Here is a 21,320-nt window from a genome sequence, read left to right on the forward strand (position 1 = left end):
AGTTCAGCTTAGCTAATCAGTTCGCCTGGCTGTGTATGCATGAGTTTTCGGACCATACCATTTTCTCACTAACAGTGGGGAGTGTGGTATCCGATAACAAGTTGAATCATGTTTTAATGATTAAAATGCATTTATTTATCATATAAACTGTGATGTCAGTGAGTCAATAAGTAAATTGTAGTACTTAATTCCAATAAAGGCTCAACCATAGAGCTTTGTATGCCCCCACCAGGCCTGGCAATATAGCCCGTTCCATTCCAGTTCATCCCAAAGGTGTTGGATTGAGGTCAGGGCTCTGTGCAGGACAGTCAAACATGCATTCATGTATCTGGCATTGTGTACGGGGCATTGTCAGTTGAAAAACAGGAAAGGGCCTTTAGTAAATGGTTACCACAAAGTTGGAAGCACACCATTTATTGTCTAAACTATCATTGTGTGCTGTAGCACAGAGGCCCGGCGCGAGCCATGAGAACAGTATCAACATCCTCATATTTCCAGACCATTCCCCCAAGCGACTACTGAAGAAACTCAGAGCCAGGAGTTTGCTTGTGATAATGAAGTTGTGGGAAGCACATGACACCGTACATAAAGAGGATTTTATGCCTTTTGCAGTATTTTCTTATCTTGAATCTTGCTGCTTTGAAACTCGGTGAGGAAGGGAATGTAGAGGGAAACTCGCAGAAGAGAGAGGGGGGAGATGAGGAGGGTGGGTGAGGGAGAAAGAGGCGGTGATATGGAGATGGAAAAAGGGAAAGCAATAGCGGCAGGGAGAGTGAATTTAAAAATCCATTGGATTAGCTCTGTATTGTATCCACAGATAATGTTTCTCACTTACCTCTGCCTCTCAGAAATAGACTGTAGTATTAGAAAGATTTTATGCGGTATAAGAGATGATTAAAGCCTGTCAGGATGGGAGGCAGAGCTCAACTGTCACATTTCAACAGCTGACTCTTAATTGTATTTATAAAAAGACAGATATAGAGCGGACGCTTGGATTTTTATTATAACCTTCATTTCAAAGCGGTAAAGTGTGTGTAAGAAATAGAGAGGTGGTGTTGTGCTCGTCGGCCGCGTTAGAACTGACAACTCTCTCATAGTGGTTTCTATGGGAACCGAGAGGGCGAGAGAGCTACTGTTAGCTGTGTCACATGTCCTCCTTCACAGGAAGTGTGTTTGTTTAATGAGCCATTAATTAGAGAGCAACAACGGGGTGTGCTGTGTGTCTGCAGGGCACAGTCTTCGTGTTTCTATTAAAATCTATTATTATCTGTTACTGTGATGAACAGTGATATCACTGTAGTGTGCAGCGCACACACACGTCCACACACACATACACACAGCTCTTTGCAGTCAGCTGTTGGTGGAGGAGGTCAGCCTCAAACATAAACATGTAGCATCCAGACACACTGTTTATTATTTATAGCAGTCACTTATTACCATAGAAGTTAATGTGACCTGAGTGTGTGTGCGTTTGAGTTGTAAGCTTCCTTTACTTATCAGTGGATGATCATTTGCTTGTGAGGAGTGAAAGATAACAGAAACTGCATTCAAATTATGATTACACTAAATTGCTCATTAGGTTAAAGATATAGTTTGGATCATTTGAAGTGGGGTTGTATGAAGTACTTATCCATAGTCAGTGTATTACCTCCAGTATTACCTACAGTAGATGGCACTCGTTTGAAGACGGAGAGGGAGTACCAGTGTCAGATGCTAAGCAATGTGCTGCTGTGGACAGGGTCAGCAGCAAGCATGTATTTTAAGCACCTCAAAAAGCCCCATCTAAAAAAAAATCAGTATCGGTTTAAGCATATGCTATATTTATTATATTTTCATTGCTTTACCTTTTCAGTGCTATATACGTAGCAGGGGGTCCCTGCTCAGCCCCACTATCAGCTAAGGGGTCTGTCGCCTGAAGTATGATGAAGACATAACTTTCTGATGGCAAGGTAAAGAGGTAAAGCTACTCTAAATATGTTGTACACTGATACTGATTTTTTTTTTCTTCTTTTTTTGAGTGGTCCTTTTTAAATGGCTAAAATATGCTTTGCTACTGACCTTGCCCACAGCAGTACATTGCATAGCTTCAGTGCTTGTACACCTCTCTGATTCTCCAAACTGCCAGCATGTCGACTGCCATCTGCTTTAGGTAATACACTGACTATGGATACGTACCTCATACAAGTCCACTTCAAATAATCTGAGCTATCCCCAAATCAGAAATGACCATAAAACAATAACAAAACTTCCACACATGCTCATTTTAATTGTACTATTCACACAGATAAAGGATATTTTCTGTAGTTGTTGAGGCCATGATTCACACCCATGTGCACTCCAAACATTTATATTGTGATTTAGTCATTCAGACAGCACACAGAATTAAAAACAAGCAATGGCTTAGTGGGAAAGGATTCATCAGACTGTAGAGGTTTGATGGTTTCTTCAGGTCTGTGTTCTGCTTTAACACTACAGGCTTCCCTACAGCACGCACACACACACACAGCCAAGATGAAACGCATTGGTATGTGTGTGATCACTGGTCTAGTTAGTGTTGATGGTCCTTTGTGAATATTTAATGAAAACACAGCAGCGCTGTGGCATCCACACTGCTGAAGTGACAGGCAGCCACTCTGGCCAATGTCGGGCCTCCGTGGACCGAACAGAGCAGATGGTGGGCTACTGGCCAACAAAGATACTCTCCAGATCAGTGTGTGTGCGTGTGTGTGTGTGTGTGTGTGTGTGTGTGTGTGTGTGTGTGGTTGCACAGACTGCTACAGTTGGATCCCTGTCAGTACTCTGTGAAGCTGTGCAGCCCACAGCATGAGAGCTGACTAAATATAGACCATTCAGTTATCATTTGGATTCACTTTTTAAAATTTCCATTTTATCATGAAATGGACCAGTTTTTGTGACATGAGCACAAACTCTGAAATCACAGAAAATGCTGTTGTGAACTTGTTTCTCCACCATGGAAGGATTATTAAAAGCATAATATGCAACACTTTCCTAAAAAGTAAAGTACTGAATTCAGACTGAATTCAGCCTTTGCCGGAAAGCATAAAAGACATTAAAACTTGGATGCATTTAAACTTTCTAAATCCTAAAGGTGTGTAGTGCAAGTTGACATCCAAACAAATCCTCCATCAGTGCTCCTTCAGAAGATTTGCCCTCCCTTTTGCTCCACCTCCCCTTTCCCTTGTCCTGTGCACAGGCACAGACACGACCTGTCGCTGATCAGATGGAATAGCGTTGGGTGCCTCAGTCCAAGCCACTTTTTGTTTCCCATTTACAGAGCCAGGGCTGGGTGGACACAAGATTGTTTTTTCAGTGCACACAGAACGGGGAACTCGAGGAAAGTGGGGAGATATCCGCTAAATTTGACAAAAAGTGTTAATCGATTATAAGAGCACACCTCACCTTTAATGAAAATAAAACTTTGATTGTTATGTTTGGATGACTGATGGTATATTTGCGCCTTTAGCTTCTTACAGTCAATCTTTTGCTAAAAATCTTGAGTTTTAGTCCAGGTCAAGGCCTGTCTCCCTCCCAAGGACTTTGAGCTGTTCCTGTTTTGTATCATATCTCTGTTAGATTATTGTAAAACTTGGTATGTGGGTCTTGAACGTCCCATGCAATTAGTAGAAAATGCAGCTGCTTGTCTACTAACTGGAAAAAGAAAGTGTGATCTCACCGGCGTTGGCCTCCCTCCACTGGCTTCCTTTCTGATTCAGGATTAATGTTAAGGTTTTATTGCTTGTTTGTAAGGGTTTAAATGTGTTGGCACCACATTATCTAACAACTTTTGCACCGTCATGCTTAAGTTGGAGCACACGTATCAGTCCCAGCTCTTGTGAATGTGATATAAAGAACGCCTGGACAGAATTTCTTCACATTTGGCACCAACTCCCAACATTGAGGTCATCTGCCCTCCTCTGTAAAAAATAGTCCCTAAGTGAAGACAGAATGTTTCTCTCTAGAAATTTTTCTCTGGAATCATATATGTCAATATATTGATAACTTCAATTTTGCAAGAAAATAAACTTGATACCTTTTATTAAATTCCTTCAGAATCCTCACTACATATATAATGAGTCTGAACAAACATGGATGTAAACTGTAACAACAGTGAGGCAATAATTCTAGTCATTTCTTATTTTTATTTACGTATTTGTTTATCTGGTATTTTATTCCTGTTCGAGACTTTGGTCAACTCTGGTTGTTTTAAATGTGCTATATAAATACATTTTGACCTTGACAGTGATGTATTTTACTGAAAATGAAATCTTCTACATTTAGAAATCGGTGTGGTTGTTGGATTTGATGGCATTATGGAGTAGGAAAGAAAAGGAAGATTAAAGAGAGGTGGAAATAATGTGGATGGAAACGTGAAATGAATGAAGAGAGATGAGGTCAAAGGTGAAGAGGTGCACATAATCACTCCATATCTCTCACTGTGAGTTTGTAGGTTAACCAGATTGACCCATGTTAACATGTGTGTCATCGCCTCCTCAGGCTTCTCGTGTTACCGGATCACTCGTCTGCCTCTTGGTCTTTGTTTTTCTTGATAAATAAGAGACGAACACAAAAATGAGTCAGACAGATTCAGTCAGACAAGAGGAGCTGCGCCAACGCAAACTTTGGCAGTCACAGAGCCATTGTTTACCCTGTGGCATTTTCATAGTATCGGCCTTCTGAGAGTCAGACTGAATCTAATTTCACACGAGTCGAGCTGCTGTGCTGCCTCTGCTGTGACAAATCCAAACAAATGCACTTTGACTTTCTCTCCCAGGTTTTCACTCAGATGTTGTTGTTTTTATTTCAGACTTGTAGCTAAGTAAGAGGTGCAGTCAAAGTGTGTGTATATGAGTTCATCTGATAAATCCAATCTTATGAAATGTGAAAATACAGAATTTCCGACAGCACAAAGACAAATAATGCCTCCTCCAGATGTTTCCTTAATTCCGGTGTGTTGACCAGCTACCTGACCAATGGGCTGACGTCTCTCGAGCGTTTCCCCATCAGCTTTAAGACGCAGTTTTCTGGCCACTGCTTCCACCACGTCGTGCTGGGCGTCTACTGCAACGGCCGCTACGGATCGCTGGGCATGAGCCGCCGCCAGGACCTGATGGACAAACCACTGACCCACCGCACACTGGGAGAACTGGTGGCCGACTTCGAGAGCTCCTACAAGAGATACCAGCACACTCTGAAGAAGGTAAGAGAAGGGGTGAAGGAGGGAGGAAGGCAAAGATGGAGATGTATTTTGGAGGTGGGAAAGCAGCAGGGATAGAGGCTAACATTTTTAAGGACTGGTTTCACGGTCTGCCAAAACCTAAATTTGGTGGCCAAAGTAGATTTTTGATGGCCTAAATGTTAATTTATGTAAAAACAATACATAAGACAAAGAAACACAGCCTTTATTAAAGGTGCAGTGTAAAAGTTGGGGTTATTTATTGGCAGAATATGGCAGAATTGAACATTTTCATGAGTTTTCATTAGTGTAAAATCACATGAAAATAAGAATTGTTTTGTTTTTATTACCTTAGAATGAGCTGTGTATATCTAACACCACAATGTTTCTACAGTAGCTTTAAATGGACAAACCAAACACTGGCTCTAGATAGCGTCTTTCACGCTTTTTATGGGTTTCATGGCCACTGTAGTTTCTCCTACATGCTTGGAAGGGGAGGGTGCTTATGGATGCTTATGGAACTGCAATGTTGGAATATCTGGTGGCCACAGGGTAACTTTTTGTGGCCACTTTCCTTTGGGCCGTGGTCAATGTCAAACCCTGCAGAAATATAGGAAGAATCAGTAAGGGTTTGTTTGATTTTAACCCCTGCCTCTCCCAGGTGAAGATCGGCCTGTATGTGCCTCACGACCCCCACGTCTTCCAGCCAATCGAGTGGAAGCATTTGGTGCTGAATGCTGCCCGACTGGGAGCTCAGGAGATGAGGAAGGAGCTGGAGAAACACGGCCGGGACATGAGGATGAAGGTACGTACTGGACACACACATAGACACACACTCGAGGGTTTGATAATAGTTCTTCAATGTGTTGATGCAGAGTCTTTTTTATTCTAAAAGCTCATGCAAAATAAATCAACTTAATTTATAGAGCATCAAATCATTACAGACGCTATCTCAGGGCACTTTTCATATAGAGTTGGTCTGGACAATACTCTTTATAATATCATTTACAGAGATCTAATAGTTCCCAGCAAGAGCAAGCACTGAGACAACAATTCCGAGGTGAGATATTAATTTACAAGGATCAGAAATTAAGGTGCGCTGAGGACAAAACGGCCCCTGTAGGTACAAAAAACATCAGTGAATTAAAAGTTAAATCCTTCTGATAAATAGCAGTATCCATTTGTGAGCTTCAGAGCAGTTTTGTAAGTGTTCTTAAGAGTAAGTGTGCAGCCTGAAGCAGGAGAAGAAAATTGGCACCAGGCAGCTAGAGGCAGGAGAAAATACAGACTGCACACAAACCGCAAAATATATCAACCAGGATTCTTACAACTGAACAGAGGAGAGTGAAAATAGGCTGTTTGGGATTACTGGACCGGTTTCCACAAGTGAGACAGAAGTAAAACAGTTGTTTGTGGTGCCACTGATGGAGTGTTGATTTGCCAAAATACAAAACAAACATGTTATTTCATAGTTGAACACAAAAGCAAAGAGCAAAATGTCTCTCAAAATCAGATCAAGGGGGGCCAAACATGACCTTTTAAAAATAGTGAAATGTCAGTGTGAATAAAACCACACGATCATGATGTTCACAAAAAACAAACATATTTTACATGAGCTGCCTGTTAGTCAGGTTCAAAAGTATTCTGCTACATTTAATTTTCTTAATTTTCCTATTTCCTATTTCCTAATTTTCCTAAATGTTGGGAAATATGGAATATGGATTTTTGCCCCAATTGCTGATACATTTGAAGGTGTGAGTGTGTCCTCGAGTTTCAGCCGAGAGACGTGTGCGAGCGGCGAGCTTGCTGTGTAACATAAGCTACTTATGTCTGATAAATAATAAAAAAAAACCTCAATGCTACCATGAGGAGTTTATAACTGGCTATGAAATGGTCTCAGTTATTAGTGATGCCTCTGTATGACCTGGATAAGTTAATGAAACTATCCATAAGAAGATCAGCTCTTCCTGTATAGATGTTCTTAATGTCTGCCGCCAGGTCGGATTCTCTGTGAAATCAAATGAAACGAGCCCGTGTCCACAGTTTCACAGGCAACGTTACAGTGAGTTAGTCAGTGAAAAAGAAGGAGGAGGTTTTTCTTTACATAATTATATTTTAGATGTTATATTTTGTTGTTATCATGGTGGAAACAGTACTGGTTTTGTCCACAGGTGCTGCCAAAATCAATAAAATATGAAAGGTCCTTGTAGTAGGTTTACAAATATCTATTATTATTACTAAAACTAACACCAGATTATTTACCTTTTTAACTTCATTCAAACTCAACAGACACAAAATAACACTAAAACTCACCAAAACTGTTTTGGTTAGTCTTTCAACAATCATCAACTCAAGTTTGGTTGAAATCAAACCTTAATTAAGCACATTAGATCTAAAAATGTTCAGGCTGTTTTCCTCTCACTCATTCCTCAGTTCAGTGGCTGTCTACTGTGCAGTTGAATGAGAGTCTATCTATGAATGCAAACCATTAAGTCAGGGTTTCTGCAGGGTCGTAAATGTCTAAAATCTGATAATACAAATTTGTCTGGCTGAAGAAGATTGTTTCCGCTAGCAGAGAAAGGCAGGCTGCAGGAGCTCAGGATGTGTGCAGCCTCATGAAGCGACAGCAACAAGCAACGACAAGTCCTCCACTGTAAATTTGATCACCTGTTTATAACTGTCTATGCAAAGTTAAGCCCATTACCCTGAAAACAAAAGCCCACTGTTAAAATAACACACTCTGGAAGGTAATATAAGCGGCTGCGTATCTCTGTACCTTCCAAACTAAATGAACCTTTTAACCAATTTAACAGTTATAAACATTTATGCCTTTTACAAGATTAGTAATGATTTCTTACAACTCAGAAACAGACACTTACTCGTTTGGCGTCTGCATTAATTTGAACTATTAATCTGAAATGGACAAACAAAACAATTATTCCAGTCCAGAATGGAAATTTCAAATGGGGACGCGAGTATTTCAGCTTAACATGTTTGCTTGATCTCTTTTATGATGTATTACAGTAAATATATCACAGATTTCTCAACTCAACTGCAGTCTCACTTTTAAAAGTGTTTTTGGATAAAAAATAATTGTATTCATCATGCTGTAGCAACTATTAAGCAAAAGCAACATGGACTTTTTTTTATTGTCAGTATGGATATGAAATAGGTATTACATTTTACTCATTTTGAAAACGTAAAGTAGCAAAATAAAATGAGAAATAATGCCCAGAATAACCAACTGGTGATGGACTCCAGCCAATATATTCATCCAGGTTCCCAACCCTACTATGACTCAAATCGTATTTGATTTATTCGACTGAGTTGAGTTTATCCAGTAACCAATCAGCCACCACGTTCCTGCCCTCTGTAGCAAAGTTGATATCACCTTCAGTGTTAATAGTCTTGATGCAGCCAGCACTCATTTCTTACCTCACTGCTGCTATCTAAATAGACTTTAGCTTAAATTGTCAACAGTGAGTTTGCTTGTATTGTGATGATCCTGAGCTCAGTATCAGAAAAAAGAAAAGAAAAAACACTCAAGGACTTTTTTTTTCCTTTTGAGGGTGAACAAGGGAAACACCTTTATTATATTTTTCCATGAGACCAGAGATGGATGTAGTTTCCTTTGGGCTGAACATGGAATATAAACTGTCAGGAGTGATTTAGGGCATGATGGGGAAGGAAAGAATGTGTGAGCAAGTGTGTGTGTGTGTGTGTGTGTGAGAGTGTGAGGAAGGCACAAAGAAGTGGGTTGTTTGAGGTTGATTTTTTTATGAACCCTTGGGTTTCTATATGTAATTTTCTATGGGTTTAAATTTTGCTGGATATTTCTGCAGCACATGCAATTCCATGAAGGCGATGTGTGTGTGTGTGTGTGTGTGTGTGTGTGTGTGTGTGTGTGTGTGTGTGTGTGTGTGTGTGTGTGTGTGCACGTGTGTGTGTGTGCACGTGTGTGTGGTTGCATGTGAGATACCGGTGTTGGAACGTGGTACATGGACTGCGCTGCATGTCAGCAAGATATGTAGGTCAGTGAGTTTTCAGCTGTCACATGAAAACATAGACACACATGCAGGCTCTGGTCAGCTGTGTGGTGGTTTGTGAGACTTTGGTATAATCACTGCTGAACTCCAGAGAATGTTTATTATAGACTTTAGTGTGCTTATGTACTTCTGTCTTCATAATATCCCAGTGGAGGTTCAGACAGTGAGCTCATTTTGTTTGTCTCTGTTCTTCAAAGGGCTGTTTGGATGTTCAAACCTGGTTTTCAGTTTAAGGTTAACACAAGTTCAGTGCCTATGGAATACACTACAGGAAGGCAGTGACTGTCTTCAAAAGTATAGACTTAAAGGGAGAGTTCTGATTATTGTAAGTGTGGACAATGAGGTACTTATCCATAGTTAGTGTGTTACCTACAGTAGATGCTAGTCGACACGCCCCCAGTGCAGAGAAGCAGAGAGAGGTACCAGCGCAGAAGCAAAGCAGTGTATTGCTGTGGACAGGGTCAGGAACAAAAGGTATTTTAGCCACTTAAAAAAAGGTCTACCTAAAAAAAATCAAGATCAGTTTAACTGTATGCTTGATTTAGAATATTTTCACCACTTTAGTTTGCCGTCACACAGCCTTGTCCAATGGGAAACAGCCGTTATGTAAGCCAAATACCACACCCTCTCCAAACCAACCAAACTCCATAAGCGAAATCATTTACGTTGCAAAACAAACAATTTCTGGTCAACCACTGCCTTGATCTGTTAGTTTGTATGTATTATTGTGTGACCAGTCTCAATAGTTAATTTGGATTCACCAGTTCACCCAGTAACACAAACAAACTAACCAATCAAGGCAGAGGTAGATTAGCAACTCCAGTGTTCTGTGAGATAAAATGACTGATTTCCCTATGAAGTTTGCTTGCTGTGGTCAGAGTGATGCTTGGCTTTACTTGGCAGTTTCCCATCAGAAAAGTCTGTCTGATGGCAAAGTAAAGCAGTAAAAATATTACAAATGAGGTGTACAGTCAATTTTTTTTCTTTTGTTTTCTTTTTTAAGTTGCTAGAACATTTTGTTACTGAATGCTTGCATAGCAGTACATTGTAGTGGTGTCACAGTTTAAATATTACATTGAAAATAATTCAAAATTAGTTTCAGTTTCACAGATCTAAATCAAAGACGGAATCTGTGATTTTGATTTTCACCCCTTCCTACTTGTGGCATCCAGCGTGAGTCTGAAAGGAAAAACACAACACATAGTGGAGCTGACCGGCCATTATGTCACACTTGGTACACTTATAGGCATTTTAAAGAATTTCAAAATTTAGGCTAAATGACAGTTGTCGGGGCATAAAACCAATGATCCATTGATCTTTACAAATCAAGACTTGATAGTCTAACAATGGCATAGCGTCAGTGCAAAAAAAAAAAAAAGTATAAATCGAAATTGAAAGTCAAAATGAGTCGTGGATTTGGAGAACTGTGACACCCCTATTGATTAGCGTCCATGCTTTCTTTAGTACATCGAGCAGCCCCACAACAGATAATCCGAACTATCCCTTTAAAGTGTGTGTTGTTAAGAACTCACAGTAACTAATGACCAGACTGCTGCACCGATGACTAGATATAAAATTTCATGGTTTTAAAAATAGAAATATCATGTCATGTTGAAGGATAAAGTGGGGAAAAAAAGCTGTAGGACATGTGAGGCAGGAAACACATGCACACACACACACACACACTGACCCATATATCTATCAGAGCCACATGACGAACATGACCAGCTGTGGAATTCGAGCCACCTCCTGGCTTTTGCTTTTTCCGGGAAAACTTGCCATCCGTGTTCATCCTGCAGTTTTCCTTTCCCACTGAGTTCTTCATGATAGCTTCAAATCGCTGTTTAACACACACACACACACGAAATGCCTCATTTGTAGCTGTAAATGTGTTTTTTTTCTGCACGATTCATGTGTCACAGCAGTTTAAAAAGAATAAAACATCCCACACACACACACACACACTAACGTGCGCAGTCAGATTGTTTTTCTGTGGTCCCATTCATCACGGCTCCACTTTCTGCCCTGCAGCTGAATAGCAGCAGCGGTTGTTTTGGCGTCATGTGAGCATAATTTCTGTACATTGAAATGCCTGAAGGAGTTCAGTAGTACTTTGTGAGGGTGTAAATAGAAAACCAGCATGTGTTCTTTGCTAACACATTTTCTCTGGGTGAATGATTCCATGAATTTTGTGGGTGTTTGGTTTATTTTCTGATGACAAGACTGACCCAAAAGTCGTCCATGTAGAGCTGAAATAACTAATCGATTTACAAGTGTGAGGATTTGCTGCCTTTTTTCTGTTTTATATCACTGTAAACTAATTATCTTTGCGTTTTGGACTGAAACTGAAGAGGACACCCTGTGACCTGCATTTTTTTTATTTTGACATTTTGTAGATTAAATCAATAAGAATTCACACATTAATGGATCATAAAAACAAGCTGACAAGAAAAAAACAGACCACATGAAAAACAGACATGTGGCTGTAATTTCTAAACCACATTAAGTCTCCTATAATACTGGTGCTGTGAGACAGGGCTTAAGTCATGTTTACGTTCACCTGCTCTAAGTCCAGTATTCACTCTCTTTAAGCTCTCGTTTGGCTCTTTAGCAGCCACATGTTCGACTTTTTCCACCAGCTAAAACCAAAACAAAGAGCTTAAAGAAGTTTTAAACCTCAGTGGAGCTACAGAGTGGATGATAATATAATATTTTTGCTCAATATTAATCTTAGAAATACTGACTGATGCGTGTTTAAGTGTAAACTGTCAGAAAAATGTTGTTGCTTTGTGTGATTTTGTTTTGTTAGATCCTTAAATCCTCCAGCGCCCAGTCACCAATCAAGGAGCGGAGCCGGGGAAAATCCTTATCACCACGGCGACGACAGAGCAGCCCCCAGCGACGCTTCACACACCGCAGAGACAAATCGTGAGTGTTTTCCATTGCTTGGCTATTTCCTGCCTGGGGGATAGGAAACTTGGAGCAGATGATTTGTGTGTGTGAGAGTTCCTGTGTACTCTTTTCCAGACCTTTTTCACTGATTTAGCAGCTTATGAGATTTTTAAAAAGAGAAAAAAACCAAGAGACTGCTGCTTTCCAAACTTACCAGTGAGTTCACCAGTGTTTGAATGGTAGATACTGGTATTTATCAGCCTCTGCATGCTCCTTCCTTCCTTGCTCCTCTCCTCCTTTCCCCTCTTCCGTCATCATCATGGCTCTGCTCTTCAGGTCAAGGAGAGTTTAGACTTCAAGTGGTTGGTGTGTGTGTGTGTGTGTGTGTGTGTGTGTGTGTGTGTGTGTGTCTTTGTCACTGACAGCTCAGCATTATCTCCAGGCAGACGAGCCCTTGTTCTGTTCAGCTGACACGAGGCGTTATCATCGTGGTGTGTGTGTGTGTGTGTGTGTGTGTGTACGTGTACCACCAACTCTCAGCAGCAGAGTGACTGAGAGGCAAGATATAAGGCCACTGATGCTGCAAGCAAAACACTAATCCACATGTAGTATTAAAGAGAACATGAAACCAAACTCCATAGAAAATTTATGAAATTTAAAGTTGCCTTGCTCAGTGGTCACCATACAGATATTGTAAGACATGACTGAAGATTTTGTTTGAATCAACAAGAGCTTTTCTTTAATTTGGCATTAATACAGTCCTGCAGTTATGAAGGATAAAGAGATTTTTATCCCTGAATCCCTTCAAATACGGCAACATTCCTATGAATTTGCCCAAATTATTTATTACATTTTTCATGGTCAACAGCCATGGACCAAAAGAGAAAAGTGAACTGTTTGGAAGACGAGATCACAGTGATGGTAGAAGAGATCGAATTCATGCAATGCGTATTATTCAGTGGACTAAATTCTGGGATGACAAAGCTTGGGAGTGTGTCGCTGTTAACTTGTCACACCTTTAACTGATAATTCCTGTCACACTGTTCATAAAGCTGATGTAAAAGTCACCACAGGCTTGGACACATCTCTTCCCAAACTGCATTACCCCGACATAACAAGCAAGAAAATAATTTAAGTCAAGTCCAGACTTTGCTTAGAGATAAGATCATTTCCACATTAAAGTAAGGTTTTGTAAACAACTACTTATACTTGGTTTTGTGTCGTGCTTGAGATCAAAATTGATAGTAGGCCCATTTTATAAATGAGGCTCCTGGCAGAGACACATTTTTGTGCGTGGATGTTTTTTTTGTTTGAAACAGTGTCAAACTAATAAAAACAGTAGATTAAGGAATGTTTAATGTGTTGCAGAAAGCCTGTTGGATGAGAAATAGTGCTAAAGCTCTGAACTGAAACCTGGAGGAATGAAATTCCTTCAGGTTTAGCAGCTCTTAAAAACACGGTGACTCACCGCTCCAGTTCAATGGCAGGGAAACTTTGACACACATGCAGGATGCTGCTGAGTGCGTTCATGCGCGCCGTCAGCTGTGTGGTGGGATGTAACACAATCTGACTTGGACAACAGCTGCAGCCCGGCCGTGCTGCAGAGTCACCACAAACACACACAACACACACACACGCTGCACCAGAATTAGTGACATTCCTGGTGTTGCCATTTGACGTGGCACTGCGATGACCTTTCTTATGAGAGGCTCCAACAGGCTTATCTGCCTCTTTATTCAGATGTTTGTCTTTAAAAAAACACAATCTCAAAATGTAATCATCTTTCCTATGAACCAGTTATTGGATTGTTAGAGGCAGCAAATCGTAAAACCCTAAATGGAATTTAGCTATAAAAACATTAGATATTATAGTTGATAACTAAGTCATAGCTGCAGATATTATCTCACCAATCTAAGCTTTGCATTACCGTGTGTGTGTGTGTGTGTGTGTGTGTGTGTTTGGTTTGTCCTCTACTGGCTATTTTAGTTTTATATATAAGTCAACATCTAAAATGAAAATCTGCTGTAAATTATTGCAACCTATCTTTCATGTGAAAGCTTATATTCAAAGTTATATCCCTCGAGAGCTGCAACAGTTAGTCAAACAGAAGAAAGTAAGCATCTATTTTAAAAATCAATTAACTGTTTTAGTTGTTTATCAAGAAAAACTGTTTAGCATTTTCTAAACTCAGCTCCTCTCTTGTGAGATTTGATGCTTTTCTCTGTTTTATATCACCGTAAACTGAATTTCTTTTGACTGCTGGTCAAACAAAACAAGACTTTTGAAGACACTTTTTAATTTAAATGACTAAACAATTCATCTAGAAAATAATCTGCAGACTTCCTGTCTTTATATTATTATGTTGTTATATTTATAAGTAATTAGAGCTGCAACTAGTGATTATTGTCATGATCAATTAATCTGTCAAGCATTTTCTCGATTAACTGATTAGTTGTTTGGTCTATAAAATGTGAGAAAATAGTGAAAAGTGTTGATCACTGTGTCCCCAGAGCCCAAGATGACGCCCTCAAATGTCTTGTTTTGTCCACAACACAAAGATGTTTTCTGTTCTGAGCGCTCTAAGTAACCTTGTAAACCAAAAAGGCTCAGGATTACAAAAATGCTAAGAACATATGCTTTATTTGTAAATGAAGAAGTGCACAAAGAAGTCAAGTCTATTTCGAGCTTGTAACACCCAATAATGTAATAATTTACTGAAAATGTAATAACGCCTGAAAATGTACTCAAATTTGCACTTAACTCAATCGAAAATGTAATAAAACTCAATAATGTAATAACTTGACCAATAATGTAATAAAATATTCTGACTGATATTGTAATAACATTTTTACCGATAATGTAATACCTTATTACATTATTGGAGATTTATTACATTTTCAGGTGGGTCTTTTTAAAAAAAAAGATAATGTAAAACTTGACAGATAATGTAATGCAGAGGTCTATATTTTGTGTTTTGAGAATCTAAGACTGTTAAATACACTGACTTTGAAACAAGAGAATAACTATTGCTTCCCTAAACATACTTCGCTCTCCACAGTTTTCCAACAAATCACTATCTCATGAAAACAACCACAAACCAACAAAACAAATTTAAGTAACACTTCATTTGACGAGGGTATGCATAGGTATTCATAACACCAACACATTATTTAATGTATGTATGTATGTATGTATGTATGTATGTATATTTGATTTCAGGCTTGACTGTATGTATGTATGTATGTATGTATGTATGTATGTATGTATGATTTCAGGCTTGACTGTATGTATGTATGCATGTATGTATGATTTCAGGCTTGACTGTATGTATGTATGTATGTATGTATGATTTCAGGCTTGACTGTATGTATGTATGCATGTATGTATGATTTCAGGCTTGACTGTATGTATGTATGTATGTATGTTTGATTTCAGGCTTGACTGTATGTATGTATGTATGTATGTATGTATGATTTCAGGCTTGACTGTATGTATGTATGTATGTATGATTTCAGGCTTGACTGTATGTATGTATGTATGTATGTATGTATGTATATTTGATTTCAGGCTTGACTGTATGTATGTATGTATGTTTGATTTCAGGCTTGACTGTATGTATGTATGTATGATTAATTTCAGGCTTGACTGTATGTATGTATGTATGTATGATTTCAGGCTTGACTGTATGTATGTATGTATGTATGTATGTATGTATGATTTCAGGCTTGACTGTATGTATGTATGTATGTATGATTTCAGGCTTGACTGTATGTATGTATGCATGTATGTATGATTTCAGGCTTGACTGTATGTATGTATGTATGTATGTATGATTTCAGGCTTGACTGTATGTATGTATGCATGTATGTATGATTTCAGGCTTGACTGTATGTATGTATGTATGTATGTTTGATTTCAGGCTTGACTGTATGTATGTATGTATGTATGTATGTATGATTTCAGGCTTGACTGTATGTATGTATGTATGTATGATTTCAGGCTTGACTGTATGTATGTATGTATGTATGTATGTATGTATATTTGATTTCAGGCTTGACTGTATGTATGTATGTATGTTTGATTTCAGGCTTGACTGTATGTATGTATGTATGATTAATTTCAGGCTTGACTGTATGTATGTATGTATGTATGATTTCAGGCTTGACTGTATGTATGTATGTATGTATGTATGTATGATTTCAGGCTTGACTGTATGTATGTATGTATGTATGATTTCAGGCTTGACTGTATGTATGTATGCATGTATGTATGATTTCAGGCTTGACTGTATGTATGTATGTATGTATGTTTGATTTCAGGCTTGACTGTATGTATGTATGTATGTATGTATGTATGTATGTATGATTTCAGGCTTGACTGTATGTATGTATGTATGTATGATTTCAGGCTTGACTGTATGTATGTATGTATGTATGTATGTATGTATGTATATTTGATTACAGGCTTGACTGTATGTATGTATGTATGTTTGATTTCAGGCTTGACTGTATGTATGTATGTATGATTAATTTCAGGCTTGACTGTATGTATGCATGTATGTATGTATGATTTCAGGCTTGACTGTATGTATGTATGTATGTATGTATGATTTCAGGCTTGACTGTATGTATGTATGTATGTATGTATGTATGATTTCAGGCTTGACTGTATGTATGTATGTATGTATGATTTCAGGCTTGACTGTATGTATGTATGTATGTATGTATGTATGATTTCAGGCTTGACTGTATGTATGTATGCATGTATGGATGATTTCAGGCTTGACTGTATGTATGTATGTATGTATGATTTCAGGCTTGACTGTATGTATGTATGCATGTATGTATGATTTCAGGCTTGACTGTATGTATGTATGTATGTATGTATGATTTCAGGCTTGACTGTATGTATGTATGCATGTATGTATGATTTCAGGCTTGACTGTATGTATGTATGTATGTATGTTTGATTTCAGGCTTGACTGTATGTATGTATGTATGTATGTATGTATGTATGTATGTATGATTTCAGGCTTGACTGTATGTATGTATGTATGTATGATTTCAGGCTTGACTGTATGTATGTATGTATGTATGTATGTATGTATATTTGATTACAGGCTTGACTGTATGTATGTATGTATGTTTGATTTCAGGCTTGACTGTATGTATGTATGTATGATTAATTTCAGGCTTGACTGTATGTATGCATGTATGTATGTATGATTTCAGGCTTGACTGTATGTATGTATGTATGTATGTATGTATGATTTCAGGCTTGACTGTATGTATGTATGTATGTATGTATGTATGTATGATTTCAGGCTTGACTGTATGTATGTATGTATGTATGATTTCAGGCTTGACTGTATGTATGTATGTATGTATGATTTCAGGCTTGACTGTATGTATGTATGTATGTATGTATGTATGTATGTATGTATATTTGATTACAGGCTTGACTGTATGTATGTATGTATGTTTGATTTCAGGCTTGACTGTATGTATGTATGTATGATTAATTTCAGGCTTGACTGTATGTATGCATGTATGTATGTATGATTTCAGGCTTGACTGTATGTATGTATGTATGTATGTATGATTTCAGGCTTGACTGTATGTATGTATGTATGTATGTATGTATGTATGATTTCAGGCTTGACTGTATGTATGTATGTATGTATGATTTCAGGCTTGACTGTATGTATGTATGTATGTATGTATGATTTCAGGCTTGACTGTATGTATGTATGTATGTATGTATGTATGTATGTATGATTTCAGGCTTGACTGTATGTATGTATGTATGTATGATTTCAGGCTTGACTGTATGTATGTATGTATGTATGTATGTATGATTTCAGGCTTGACTGTATGTATGTATGCATGTATGTATGATTTCAGGCTTGACTGTATGTATGTATGTATGTATGATTTCAGGCTTGACTGTATGTATGTATGTATGTATGTATGATTTCAGGCTTGACTGTATGTATGTATGTATGTATGTATGTATGATTTCAGGCTTGACTGTATGTATGTATGTATGTATGATTTCAGGCTTGACTGTATGTATGTATGCATGTATGTATGATTTCAGGCTTGACTGTATGTATGTATGTATGTATGTTTGATTTCAGGCTTGACTGTATGTATGTATGTATGTATGTATGTATGTATGATTTCAGGCTTGACTGTATGTATGTATGTATGTATGATTTCAGGCTTGACTGTATGTATGTATGTATGTATGTATGTATGTATGATTTCAGGCTTGACTGTATGTATGTATGTATGTATGATTTCAGGCTTGACTGTATGTATGTATGTATGTATGTATGATTTCAGGCTTGACTGTATGTATGTATGTATGTATGTATGTATGTATGTATGATTTCAGGCTTGACTGTATGTATGTATGTATGTATGATTTCAGGCTTGACTGTATGTATGTATGTATGTATGTATGTATGATTTCAGGCTTGACTGTATGTATGTATGCATGTATGTATGATTTCAGGCTTGACTGTATGTATGTATGTATGTATGATTTCAGGCTTGACTGTATGTATGTATGTATGTATGTATGATTTCAGGCTTGACTGTATGTATGTATGTATGTATGTTTGATTTCAGGCTTGACTGTATGTATGTATGTATGTATGTATGTATGTATGTATGATTTCAGGCTTGACTGTATGTATGTATGCATGTATGTATGATTTCAGGCTTGACTGTATGTATGTATGTATGTATGTTTGATTTCAGGCTTGACTGTATGTATGTATGTATGTATGTATGTATGTATGTATGATTTCAGGCTTGACTGTATGTATGTATGTATGTATGATTTCAGGCTTGACTGTATGTATGTATGTATGTATGTATGTATGTATGATTTCAGGCTTGACTGTATGTATGTATGTATGATTAATTTCAGGCTTGACTGTATGTATGCATGTATGTATGTATGATTTCAGGCTTGACTGTATGTATGTATGTATGTATGTATGATTTCAGGCTTGACTGTATGTATGTATGTATGTATGTATGTATGTATGATTTCAGGCTTGACTGTATGTATGTATGATTTCAGGCTTGACTGTATGTATGTATGTATGTATGTATGTATGATTTCAGGCTTGACTGTATGTATGTATGCATGTATGTATGTATGTATGTATGTATGATTTCAGGCTTGACTGTATGTATGTATGCATGTATGTATGATTTCAGGCTTGACTGTATGTATGTATGTATGTATGTATGATTTCAGGCTTGACTGTATGTATGTATGCATGTATGTATGATTTCAGGCTTGACTGTATGTATGTATGTATGTATGTTTGATTTCAGGCTTGACTGTATGTATGTATGTATGTATGTATGTATGATTTCAGGCTTGACTGTATGTATGTATGTATGTATGATTTCAGGCTTGACTGTATGTATGTATGTATGTATGTATGTATGTATGTATGTATATTTGATTTCAGGCTTGACTGTATGTATGTATGTATGTTTGATTTCAGGCTTGACTGTATGTATGTATGTATGATTAATTTCAGGCTTGACTGTATGTATGTATGTATGTATGATTTCAGGCTTGACTGTATGTATGTATGTATGTATGTATGTATGATTTCAGGCTTGACTGTATGTATGTATGTATGTATGATTTCAGGCTTGACTGTATGTATGTATGCATGTATGTATGATTTCAGGCTTGACTGTATGTATGTATGTATGTATGTTTGATTTCAGGCTTGACTGTATGTATGTATGTATGTATGTATGTATGTATGATTTCAGGCTTGACTGTATGTATGTATGTATGTATGATTTCAGGCTTGACTGTATGTATGTATGTATGTATGTATGTATGTATGTATGTATATTTGATTACAGGCTTGACTGTATGTATGTATGTATGTTTGATTTCAGGCTTGACTGTATGTATGTATGTATGATTAATTTCAGGCTTGACTGTATGTATGCATGTATGTATGTATGATTTCAGGCTTGACTGTATGTATGTATGTATGTATGTATGATTTCAGGCTTGACTGTATGTATGTATGTATGTATGTATGTATGTATGATTTCAGGCTTGACTGTATGTATGTATGTATGTATGATTTCAGGCTTGACTGTATGTATGTATGTATGTATGTATGTATGATTTCAGGCTTGACTGTATGTATGTATGCATGTATGTATGATTTCAGGCTTGACTGTATGTATGTATGTATGTATGATTTCAGGCTTGACTGTATGTATGTATGCATGTATGTATGATTTCAGGCTTGACTGTATGTATGTATGTATGTTTGATTTCAGGCTTGACTGTATGTATGTATGTATGATTAATTTCAGGCTTGACTGTATGTATGCATGTATGTATGTATGATTTCAGGCTTGACTGTATGTATGTATGTATGTATGATTTCAGGCTTGACTGTATGTATGTATGTATGTATGTATGTATGTATGTATGTACGTATGTATGAATGTATGTATGATTTCAGGCTTGACTGTATGTATGTATGTATGTATGATTTCAGGCTTGACTGTATGTATGTATGTATGTATGTATGTATGTATGATTTCAGGCTTGACTGTATGTATGTATGCATGTATGTATGATTTCAGGCTTGACTGTATGTATGTATGTATGTATGATTTCAGGCTTGACTGTATGTATGTATGCATGTATGTATGATTTCAGGCTTGACTGTATGTATGTATGTATGTTTGATTTCAGGCTTGACTGTATGTATGTATGTATGTATGTATGTATGTATGATTTCAGGCTTGACTGTATGTATGTATGTATGTATGATTTCAGGCTTGACTGTATGTATGTATGTATGTATGTATGTATGTATATTTGATTTCAGGCTTGACTGTATGTATGTATGTATGTTTGATTTCAGGCTTGACTGTATGTATGTATGTATGATTAATTTCAGGCTTGACTGTATGTATGTATGTATGTATGATTTCAGGCTTGACTGTATGTATGTATGTATGTATGTATGTATGTATGTATGTATGATTTCAGGCTGGACTGTATGTATGTATGTATGTATGATTTCAGGCTTGACTGTATGTATGTATGCATGTATGTATGATTTCAGGCTTGACTGTATGTATGTATGTATGTATGTTTGATTTCAGGCTTGACTG

At 37.6% G+C, this 21,320-nt stretch overlaps 1 protein-coding gene across 2 annotated transcripts in view; it reads left to right on the forward strand.

Annotated features, from left to right (window-relative positions):
• Nucleotides 1-21,320, forward strand: part of vash2 (vasohibin 2) — a 59,215-nt gene that overhangs the window by 21,113 nt on the left and 16,782 nt on the right. For both annotated transcript variants that reach the window (XM_084737232.1, XM_084737233.1), the window contains exons 6-8: nucleotides 4,981-5,218; nucleotides 5,856-5,999; nucleotides 12,050-12,168. In XM_084737232.1, coding sequence (XP_084593358.1) covers nucleotides 4,981-5,218; nucleotides 5,856-5,999; nucleotides 12,050-12,168 — 501 coding nt within the window. The remainder of the gene's footprint in view (nucleotides 1-4,980; nucleotides 5,219-5,855; nucleotides 6,000-12,049; nucleotides 12,169-21,320) is intronic.

This window comes from Lutjanus erythropterus, chromosome 15 (assembly GCF_056507025.1).
Source record: "Lutjanus erythropterus isolate fLutEry1 chromosome 15, fLutEry1.hap2, whole genome shotgun sequence".
Classification (NCBI taxonomy): domain Eukaryota; kingdom Metazoa; phylum Chordata; class Actinopteri; order Lutjaniformes; family Lutjanidae; genus Lutjanus; species Lutjanus erythropterus.